This window comes from Arachis hypogaea, chromosome 1 (assembly GCF_003086295.3).
Source record: "Arachis hypogaea cultivar Tifrunner chromosome 1, arahy.Tifrunner.gnm2.J5K5, whole genome shotgun sequence".
Classification (NCBI taxonomy): Eukaryota; Viridiplantae; Streptophyta; class Magnoliopsida; order Fabales; family Fabaceae; genus Arachis; species Arachis hypogaea.
Genome location: NC_092036.1, coordinates 107710509 through 107722571, shown reverse-complemented (window position 1 = coordinate 107722571; position 12063 = coordinate 107710509). Strand labels below are relative to the sequence as shown.

The 12063-nt window shown below is 32.8% G+C and overlaps 1 protein-coding gene across 1 annotated transcript; it reads right to left on the bottom strand.

Annotated features, from left to right (window-relative positions):
- Positions 1 to 579: 579 nt before the first annotated feature.
- LOC112708260 (sodium/pyruvate cotransporter BASS2, chloroplastic) lies at positions 580 to 5522 on the bottom strand. Its single transcript, XM_025760449.3, has 13 exons — positions 4972 to 5522; positions 4754 to 4859; positions 3964 to 4084; positions 3816 to 3857; positions 3618 to 3731; positions 3470 to 3532; positions 3117 to 3244; positions 2607 to 2688; positions 2318 to 2369; positions 2125 to 2222; positions 1888 to 2046; positions 1077 to 1166; positions 580 to 968 (listed from the first exon to the last, which is right to left on the bottom strand). The coding sequence occupies exons 1-13, from the start codon at positions 5096 to 5098 to the stop codon at positions 891 to 893; spliced, it is 1260 nt and encodes a 419-aa protein (XP_025616234.1). The 5' UTR covers positions 5099 to 5522; the 3' UTR covers positions 580 to 890.
- Between the last annotated feature and the right edge of the window lie 6541 nt (positions 5523 to 12063).

Sequence of the window (12063 nt, the reverse complement as noted above, 5' to 3'; positions counted from 1 at the left end):
CTAGAGATGATGCACTGAAAGATATGTGTGAGAAGGAGTAGACGGCAATGACTGCACTTCTTGTCACAAATGCGACGGCGATGCACGCGATGCTTGAAATACTTGATGAAGAAAAAATAGAGGAGTGAAAATGTGCTTCAATTAACGGAAATGAAATTTTGATATTTTAAAAAATTATATCATTACCAATCTCAAATAATAAATTATAAAATAACCCAACTATGATTAAAATAATAACCAATTAAAATGTGACATCATGAAAAATAACTTATATATTATTTTATATATAATATTTTAGAGGAGGTTGGGTAAAATTCACTTTTATTAAACATAAATAAATGATTTTAGGCAAATTGCACATACAAGATTAACTCACACTACATCAATCTCACCATGAATACTGTAAATAGGAAATAAAGGAAAAAAATAGTCTCAAAAAAAAAAAAGAAAAATGAACAAGAAAAACAAAACAAAAAAGCAATTACCTTTATGTAACCATTTGCTATATCATTTCTGATAATAATAAAACAAAAGAACTGACAAATAATGTGTAAACCAGCAATTATGGTATAAATATTGTTTGCCACAAAATGAACAACATCATGTAAAGATATTATTTACCATCATTCCAAAATTCTGTCCATCTTCTGGATTCTAACAAATGATGGAGAAAAAAAGACCACCACCCCAAAAAGAATACCACATAAGGGGGATGCTTGTTGAAAATGTCCTAAACTCATCCGAAATTCTTTTTTATAAATTGTTGCTTAGCTAGTAGATTCAAAATAATTTTAAAAAGGAAACAAAAATAGTGTCCTAATATAAAAAGGAAAACAATTTGTAGGGCATGCAATTCATTGAAGATAAGCCATGATTTTGTTGTTTTTCCCTCATTCTTTGAAGTCATCTTTGTCATCAAGAGGGATTGGCCTATTCCTCCAATAGACAGCAAGAGCACTCCCTCCAAGCTGCATCAAAACAGTGAAGATTAGAAACTGTTGGATTCCTAATTCTTTTTACAAGACATGAATAATAGTAAGTAAAACAGTCTAGGGTCAGAAAATATTCAAACTCACTGCCATGCAAACTACGCTCACGGCCGAAGGAACAGCTACAAGAGGGTTAGAAAAGTGCTTCTGAGCAAGCAAAAATCCGAGTGCGGAGCTCTGCAGATAAAAAATAAAAAATAGAAGGTTAGAGACCTGGAGAGTTACCTTGATTCTGATTCCATAAATATTTGAAAAAGCACAAGTCTAAGCATCAATTGAGAATATAAATGTTTGTATTATTGATGCAGCTCAATGTCATCTTGCACTGTTGATCTAAATATTATTTCTTAATTATTGAGTACTATTCAAGATATGAAAAATTCACAAACGTGTGCTTTGATGTCAATTTTTCTGAAATTCCTTTGTAGGCAAGCAAAAGAAGATACTACCAATGGGAATGAATACAATTCTGTAAGCTAAAATATTAAAAATCCACTCTAAAAGACATGATATAATTAACTAAAGGAACATAAACCATATAACTTATGACTTCTTTCAAGACTTTCTGTAAGCAGAAAAGTTACATCTTCTAACTTTTTCTCATCTTCTAACTTTCCTCTGTTTGGCTATATAGCTTATATAACTTCCCAAAAAGTCACTTTTAGTGCTTTTCAAGAAGTTAACATATCTAACTTCTCAAAAAGAGATTTTTAAAAGCATATATTTTTGTAACTTCACATCAAAACAGAGAATAGCTTACCAATAAATTACTTTTCAAAAGTTATTTTCTAGAAAGTGCTTAAGAAACTATTTATCCAAATAAACTCCAGACATTTTAAGAATTTGAAAATGGGCTCAAACCAGATAGATAGTTCCAAAGAAGATAACAAAGATTTACCTGCATCCCACACTCTATAGATATTGTGCGGGATGTGGATTCCCCAAATGATATTTTTGAAACCCAATAACCAAGAGCAAATGCCGCAGCATGTAGGAAAACAACCGGCAGTATTAGCTGCGCTCCTTGAGTTTTCAAGACTTCCGAAACTTGCCCAATCTGAAGAGTATAAATTCTAGTTATCAAATATTGGTGTAGTTATCAAATCTTGGTGTAGGGAAAACTTATTCATCTTACGGGGCTAGCACAAAGAAGGGTCGTTAGAATAACTCCTATCAAAGGCATAACAGTGATTATCTTTGCAGTGAACTTGGGAAAATATTCATTTGCCAAAACTGCCAGATAAAAAAATAAAAATTACATCAGGTTATATTTAACTTCCCGTCCAACCAAATAATATAACATAAAACTTGAAAGATCCATTTCTTACCTCCCACAATCGTTGGGACTAAAACAACCTGAAAGGTACTAATAGCCAGACCCTGAAGAAGAGAAAAAAATAAAAATGAAAGTTTCAGTACATGAGTGAGACTAACACATAGGAGTGGGGATTTTCATGACTCAAACGATGGGAAAACTTCTGTATATAACGCAGAACAGTGAGTATGCCTTATAGATTGACAAGGCATCCTGTCTACAATCCAACATCTATATTTTGCAGAAAAGTTTTTGCAACATTCTTTTCATGGAGGCTAAAAGACAAGTGTGCTACAACTTACAGCAGCATCAACTGGAACAAGTTGGCCTGCAAGAAGCTTAGTAAGGAGTGGTGTCATAATGATAGCTCCAATAGTTGAACACCTGGGGACAGTAAATGATATATTTGTATCTCTCTGAAGCCTAAAATAGTATCTCAGAATAAAAGCTCTCTTAATTAATGGCATACTGGCATTAGTGTATACTGGAGAAGTTAATTGCTTTGATACAATAAAATACAATGATGATAAAGCTAAACATATAACTTCCATGTTCCAAGCATAGCTTAAACCTCCATATTGAGTTGATTTAGTTCAGCTAAATTTTTTAACTTTATCCACATTTTCTCTCTTGATTCCAGTTTCTATCCATGAACATTAATGAAAGAAAATTTTCTACTCAAGTGACAAAATTTACACCTTAAGAGAGAAAAGAGTCGTAACAAGAGCTTTACTGATGACCACCTAGGAAAAAGTGTAAAACAAATAAGAAGAAGATGCAAGCAAGGGAATGCATACACTTGTTAAACATACGTTGTCATTAGAACAGAAAGTGCAACATTTCCTTTGGATATGTATGTTGCAACATTTGATGCCTGACCTCCAGGACAACACGAGACCAGAATCAGACCAGTTGCAAGAGGAGCTGAAAGTTTGAGAGTCTGACAATCAGAAATTGATGTTAGAATATTATGCATGGTGATTGAGATGCAAACTACTGGAATAACAATTAGTCCATTACGGCTGATATCATTGTTTTGACAACATTCTCGGCAGACATCATAGGATATAAGCAGACATAACACATTTCAAAATCTAATTTAAATGGTGGACAGAGATATATGAAACTTAAAGGTCCAACCAAATGAATCATTAATAATAAGTACCATTGCAATGCCAAAGCCTAGCATGGGTTTGATCAAATATTGTGCAAGAAACCCTACACCGACCTGCAAAGAAAAAAATAAAATAAAAATAAAAATGGAGAAACTAATGTATACATTTTCCATTTTAGATAAGTGATTAGTCCCTTACTGTCCACGGATTTCGCAAACATCGCCTGAAATCCTCAAACGTCAATGTCAAGCCCATGGACAGCATAAGGAAACCCAAACCAAGAGTAAAAAGGTCTGTCTCCAACCAAGTTACCTGGAAAAAGCCACAACGTCACAGAAGTTAATCAACAAATTTCCATTCAACCATGTAAGTAGTTGAAATGACATAGCAAATTACAGCAGCTGGCTTGTAAATGCCAACGATAGCCCCCAAGATGACCTGTCCATGTAAATCAGCAAACTTTCAGACTACTGACCGATAAACAAAAAATTAGAGAAGATTGAGGTACTGATGCTATATTGAAATAAGAAAGTGTTGGACTTACCCATACAGGAAAAAGAGTGGTTAATGTTTCAATCACTTTCTCATACTGGCTCAATCCCCCAGAACTTTCAGGAACATCCCCAGATACATTTGTTGAAGCCTTGCACAACATTTGAAACTTCCTAAACGTAGAAAAGCACAAGTTGTTCCACATATATAAAATATGCAAACATAGATGTTCCAGCAACAGGATACAGCCAAAGATTTATCCACCAGTACCATTGTAAAAGCAGGACAATCTAAAGCAATGCAAGTACTTCCATCAGGTTTAGTACAAACATAAAGATAACTAGCACAAAGGGACCAATGACCAAGTTGCTTAAACCGAAGCATAGCAAATGGAAATGCTCACTAGAATGCTTCTTTTCTTTCCCTCTTCTTTTTCTTTTTTCGTTTTTTTTCTTCCCATGTTCCAGATTTAAGATAGAATCAGGATTCAGGAACTGTTTCACCAAACATAAATTCCATGTTTCAGATATGAGATTAACAGTTCACTGCGTTTTCTCAACTTATGAATACTAACTAAAGTACCCTAAACCTCTATCCATTCAACTATCACAAACACAAATTGGACCAACCAATATATGTTTGATATAACACAAGCAGGTTCTTGATTCTAACACTATGGGGAGTCAACCAATATATGACTTGTAAGTGATGCAACAGTATCAATTCATTAACCTCTAATCTGATTCTCACTCAATCAAGTCAACCGCGATTGCCACAAATCCTAAAGTTCCAACACATATTAGGATTGCAAAAATCAGAGCTTCTCAGCTTCAAAAGATTACCTTCTAGAAACTTCATGGATAATGGGAGTCAACGAACCCCGCAACTCGATCCGGATTGAACAGCAGCTTGTTCCATTATACCGCAGAAAAATGTCGCCTTTTACACCTGATAGATACCCCAAAAAGTGGAAAAAACTAAAAATCAAAACTTTATAGGAAAATCATTCAGATAAGCAAAGCCCAGTTTCCAGCAGCAGAAAAGTCAGATGACATGGTACCAAGATGGGTATTCCAAGAAGAAGTTGAAGGCGTTGACCTAAACAGAGGATCCGATGGGAGAACCCTATTGCCTCTGAGAATGAGTCTAGACACTGAAGAATAACATGAAGAAGAAGAAGAAGCCATGGGCGTGTGGTGGTTAAAGCATGCAAGATTTGAAGAAGTATGACATAAAATTAAATGGCAGAAAGTGAAGTAATGCAGTTTCCTCGGAAGTTGGAAGTACACTCCGAAAGTGAAACGGAGGTGATTATTATTATTATTATGAGAATGACAGAGAGAAAGGGGTGATGGTGTTGTGGATAATGGATATGGAGGGAATGGTGGCGTGGAAAACTATGAACCACAGACGCCCCTTTTTCGTTTTGTTTCTTTCCATATTCAGCCATTTCGCAAGAAATTATGGGGAGCACGTTTCTTGTTTTGATAAGGAGTTATCAAACAGTCTCAATGATCACACTCATCAATTTCATTTGTACATGCACAAATTCTCTGCTTTTAACCCAAAATTGTGAAAATTTGAGAATTTGACTTTGATTACCCCATTGCTATCAGGGTTAGAACATGTTTTTATATAATATAAGGAAATTAAATTAAAAAGACAGAAATTTTATGATGGAAAAATATAAGTAGACAATGAGAATACTAGATAATGTGAACAATAGATGTATAAAATGTTTAATTTAATATGTATGTAGATGATTATATTTATTAATTTTAATTGGATGATTATTTTTTTGTAAGGACATGAAGAATTGCAATATTACAAAGAAGTGCTTCATTCTTGCCAATACATGTCACCTATATTAGACTGCAATGCATAATAAGAATATGAAGTTCAGAAAAAAGTCTGAATTATAATATGAAATCTTACAATTAGACTTGGTTAACATATCATGATGCTACATATATTAATATATATCACTATATCATCATGAGTTTGATCATCACTTAATCCCCCTCCTCTCTAGTATTAATTATTTAGAAGTAGAAGGTGTTTGTACCATATTTAATAACTGCATGTTAATCATGTGTTGTGAACAGCTTCATAATAGTCAAAAATTCTGAACGTACTTTTGTAGGTAAAAATTATCTATGTGATGAGTCATACCTTTCTAGGAGGGACACATGGAAGAAAAAAAACAATGGAAATGAATGGTGACACTTAGTAGTGGGCCTCTTTACAGTTGAGTGGTAGTATATATCCAATTTGACAGATGAAACTGAGAATTGACAAATACAATACAGGAAAATTGATGTATGAAATGGTACATAATGTTTTACATATTGGCATTTGGCAACCTGCTATTCCTGTTGACTAGTCTATGATATACATATACATACTACTATACACTAAAAGCTAAACAAAGAAAGGAGGATATTGATAAGAGTTTAGGAAATTTCACTTGCAACATTTCATATTTCAGGTTTTGTTTTGTCCAATTTTGTCATCAATTTTCAATATTCACTAAGCTTAAATATATATCTCAGGCTATGCATTTATATTGGTATATTTTTTTTTTCAAAAAATATTATTTGTATACTAAAATCTGCTACTATGTATTTGTGTATAAATACATATATTATCTAACTCATTTTCAATATATATTTTGTATTTTAATATACATTTTATACTAGTGGTTGATTTTGATAACTGATTTTAGTATATACTTAACATTGGTTTTTTTTTATATAATAAATATAGCTAAAAAATGATTTAAAAAGATGGTAGGAATTCACTTCTCTAGTCTGTCATAAACTTGTAATGCTTGTATAGTTGCAAAGAGGGAAGTGATGATTCATTTAAGCCTATGTCAATGATTAAAATTTTGAGCTCTCGAACCTGCTGAATGCCTTAGTGATTTGTGGTTGCAAGTAGAAGCATAATGCCCCACTTACCTTTGCATAATATAGCTATAGGTCCAATTTAAGGGTGGCTTTAGGACTCTTGTTTCTAGCTAACAAACTTTTTAAACATTCAAGTCCAATTCCAAAATTTAACAAAGAATATTGATGATAGTGCAATGAATAATGGAGCAGAAACCAAGATGAAAGTCTACTCTACTATAGTCTCATAATTGGAACTAAGTTATTGACAGTATTTTGTTGTCTAAGCAAAGGTTCCAATGATGGCACTGGCTACTGGGGGGTGTTAGGGGACCATTTCTTATTGTAATATGCTTTTGAAGTCTTCATCATATTCCCATTGACATGTGCATATGTATCCATGGGTCCATACACTCCTTCAGGCCTTATAAGAAATCAAAAGGAAAAAAGTTTATTGGCTTTGCAAGTAATTAATAGTCCTTTCTTTTTATTTCTTTGATTTGACATATGCTCATATATATACTAACATGTAACACTTACTGTAGATGCTTCCATGAAATAAGAGTTAAAATTCATGCAGTGAGTAGCTAGCTAGTTGACAGGAACTGCTGCAGGCATATTTGCTGTAATTAGTTGAATGTATTCAATTCGATGTCGTTCATGCAATTTACTAATGACTATGACACCATATTGAAGTTGCAGTTAGCAGTAGGTAGCAACTATGTGAGACATTGAAGCAGCACACATTTGGAAGAGGAAGTTGCTAATTGTAACAATATACTAAAAAAGTTGGTTAATTACTTAAATAACACGGGTTGTTAAAGAACTTAGTCCCTATATATATAAACAGTCAGATGTCAAGTTGAAACTTGTAAAATGATGCAGTTTTTGTTTTGTCTTTTAAATAGTTCAAAAACGGCGTCATATCACTTATTTTGTTAGGTAAAATTTTAATAAACACCATTTATGATGTTTTCGGATTATTTGAGTGTCAAAACTAAAACGACATTATTTTACACAGTCTACGACAGTGTTCCGTTAAGTTTATACGTTGAAAATTATTTCAAAAACTAACATGAGTTATGTTCGTAAAGTTTACTAAATAAAAACAATTGAAACTTTAAGAACAAAATTGAGGCTCACATACAAATTTAGAGACCAAATTTAATATTATCTCAAAAAAACGTAATCTTGTGTATATTCCGCACAGATCTACCTGAATTTGTTTTTCAGATTCATCGTCAAAACATTATAAATAAAGAACTTAACACATACGCAAGATATGTCATCTACTCCTAATTCTTATATTTCTTAGATTGTTAGACTATTGCTGATTTGAGTGTCAACATCTCTTGCAGAGACATCCTCACTCTTATGAATATGCCAATCCAAATTAAACAAATCTGCTACAGCCTTTTATTCTGATCTTATAAATCTATATTCTACAACCATGAAAGTTAATACAAAATTCACCTTTGAAACATACAATGATCCATTATTTCTTCTCATCAACATTCTCTGATTCTCTTATGTATTATGAACATTTAAGCTCTATACATTTTCAGCTCTTCACATATTAGCTTTTGTCTTCTTATGTACGTATTTGCAAATTGCTAACTTAGTTCTCGATGATTTGTAGTTAGTCAAGCCGAATATGAAATGGGGCCATATCCATAATTTTTCTTTTTTCTTTTTCTTTTAGAGCACTAGAATATGTTCCTCATGAAATTGTTTGTCATGTGGAAAAATAGGACGTATGAAAAATTATACGAACATGGTGGGGACAAAAAGGCTCAAGTATGTGAATTTGTGGCATAAATCTATTGGGTGGAAACATAAGATGAAGATTGCAATGTGCTGCTTGAATGCTTATATGACTTGGAAGTAGGTCCATTCGTATTCCATTTGCCGGCATTTATTAATGTATGTATCCACTTCCAATTGCTATGTCGTATTTTATTTCATCAATTCTTGTTTCTTCTAAGTTCTAAGTATTAGTATACTATTACTATTGGTTGTTCCTTAAGATAAGGAATGGTGAAGGTTAGAAGTGTTATATGGCCCTAAACCTCACATCTGATCTGATTATATATTATTATTATTATTATTATTATTATTATTAAGTGGGAGATTAGAAATAAAGTTTTGATAGCACCTAATGTGTATCAAATTATTGGCATCCTGTATTATTCCTTTGGAGCCACTTAATTAACTTGAAGTGTATCTGACTTTCCACAATACCAATGTATAAAAACAAAAAGGGAAAAAAAATAAAATAAAAAAAGCAAGATGAGAACTACAATGTCATAAAAGGAAATTTAAGTGCTGAAATAGTTTATAGAATAAAGCTAGCTAGTTTGATTATTTATTGAGAAAATCGCACTTGCATTATTGTTGGAGTCGATTATTTACTAGGTACAAGCACATTGTTAATAGCTGCTGTGGACCTTTGTTAAAGTTTTGGTGGAAGGCCACATGAACTAGGAATGGGCCTAAAGTTTTCCATTTCCTCCCAAATCTCCTATCCTATATATCTAGTAAAATATGGTGGATAAGCTTGCACATCGTGTCAATTATAAAACTAACATAATCCTTCCATTTTAAAACTTTGTCTAGATATGTTAAATTTTTCAATAAACTTAAAAAAAATAAAAAAACACTTATTTTAAAATAGAGAGAATAACTTATTATATTTCTCACTTTTAAAATTCAATTTTAATGGTCCTATTTATGTTTCAAATTATTCTAAAATTCTGATACAACATCATGCCAAACAGATTAAACAATTGTATGTTGTGGAATGTTTCACTAAACTTATTTATAAATGACTAAATGAGAGTTACAATATTATTATTGAACAAAAACTTATATATATATATATATATATATATATATATATATATATATATATATATATATATATATCAAATAATTAAATGAGTTTAATTACACGTCTAACTTTTTTTAACTGATTTTTTAATTCTAAATTTTAAATCCTTAATTATAAGTCTTTAATTCTATATTCTAAAATCTAATTTTAAAATCTAGATTCTCCAAAAATAAAAGTTAAAAGGATAAAATATATCTTTTGTTTTTAACATTTATAATTTTTTTAAAATATATTCTCTAACATTTAGTTATATTCAATTTTGCCCTTAACATTTTCGATTTGTATCAAAGTTATCCGTTTATTAATTTCACGCAAAATATTAGAAAAAAAAGTTGAAAACTTCTAAGAATAATTTTGACATAAAAAAATGTTAGAAATAAAATTAAATTAATTAAAAATATTTAAAGACAAAATTAAATAAAATTAAATATAATAAATATTTTTTAAAAAATTATAAATATTAAAAACAAAAATATACTTTACTCAAATTAAAAATAATTTTATAACAAAAAATTTGACTAATATTTCTCCTTTAAAATGAGTTCTTTATACTTTTCTAATTAAATTAGCTAGTTAGCGCCAAATATGTGGTCTTCGTTTCAAATTGGACAATACATGTTGCATACATTCTTACGGACTTGGAAATAGGGGTGCATATGGGTCGGGTGAAGTCGGGTTTGATATGACCCAGACTCGACCCGAAATATATACTGGGTCTATTTATTAGACCCGAATCCGACCCTAGACCCGATGAAACCAATACACTTTCGGGCTACAATTATACCGGGTAAAAATCAGGTGAAAATCAGGCCGTTAACATTACATTACGTTGATACCTTCTTGTAAACTTGCATGTAAAAATATCCAAATTTCCAAGGCTCCAACCATTAGTTAACATGGTAAAATTCACTTAGAAAAATATAACAAGAACCAACCATTCTTCAAAATTAAAGCATAACCACAATCAATATTAAAGCATAACCACAATCAATACTAATATTGTCTAATAATACCAAATATTTAAATTAATATAAATAACACAATCTTATGTATTAGTCTAAAATCTTATGCATTCTAAACATAAAACATTAACTTATAGTCTTATAACGACTAATAACACAAAATATTAAGGTTTACAATACTTAAATTCCACGTAAGAATAGTCATGATCCATCACTAATAACACAAAATATTAATTATGTATGATGACCGGGCCACCGAGCCGACTTCGGGTGACCCGAGATATGGACTGGACCCGACCCGAAATAATGACCGGGTCTATTTTTTGAGACCCATATCCGACCCTAAACCCGATGAAATCACTCCAAATTAGTTCCTAAAGTGTTCGGGACCGGGTCGGGCCGGGTCTGTGCACCCCTACTTGGAAAGATCACATTGTATAACTCTGTCGATGTGCTTTTTAACTTTCAAAATAACTATAAGAGTAAATTATTATTTCTACTATGAAAGTTGAAAAAACTAACATATCTATTCATAAAAAAAATTACTATTTGTACTCATAAAATATGAATTTTATATAATAAAATTATTTAAACACTAAAAAATCACATAAAAATTCCAAATTACTCTTATCATCATTCGCATCATCCACCCCTCCTTCTCTCCTTTTCTGTCTCTTCTTTGCTTGATTCAAACTTTGAGTTCAAAGGCACCACCACCTCATTTCCTTCATCACTACCATCACCACCACTACCACCACTATACTTCCATTATCATCTTCTTCACATAAAGCAACAACAATAATAATAGAAAAAGCAAATTGTCTCAGACCACCGCACCACCATCGGCGACCACCAAGTTGTCGCCCCCTCACCTGATTTTCTCTCATCTTCCTCTCTCTCGCCCCTTCTCACCCCTGTTCCCTTCTCTGCTCCTCTGCGTAACCACCACCTCGACATTCAACAGTTGCTGGCGCCGTCAAGTCCCACCCAACCTCCACTTGCTGCTACCGCGTCCTTTCCCCCCTTTCTTTCCTCCTCCACCCTTTCCTTCTCTCTTTCTTCTTCTTTCCCTCGCCTCACCTCCGCGAGCCTAGGACCACCGTTGCCTTCTATTTTCGCGGCCTTTCACAACCCTAGAGTCGCCGTCGCTACCTAATCGCTACCGTTACCCCCAACCTGTTCCAACTAGTCCTCCATCTCTCGCTAACACAGAGCTCCGATCCAACCCATGTTCAGTCTGCGGTTCCACCCGCTCTTCTTCAATCTGCAAACTCAGATACCACCAAACCTACATCACGCAACCATTTAAAAAAGTAGAAAAGAGAGAGAAGCAAATCACAGAAGGGAAGAGAGGGAAAGAGAGAGCAGAAGGAGTTGACGGATTTTGGCGGCGGCGACGAGCTCAGAAAATA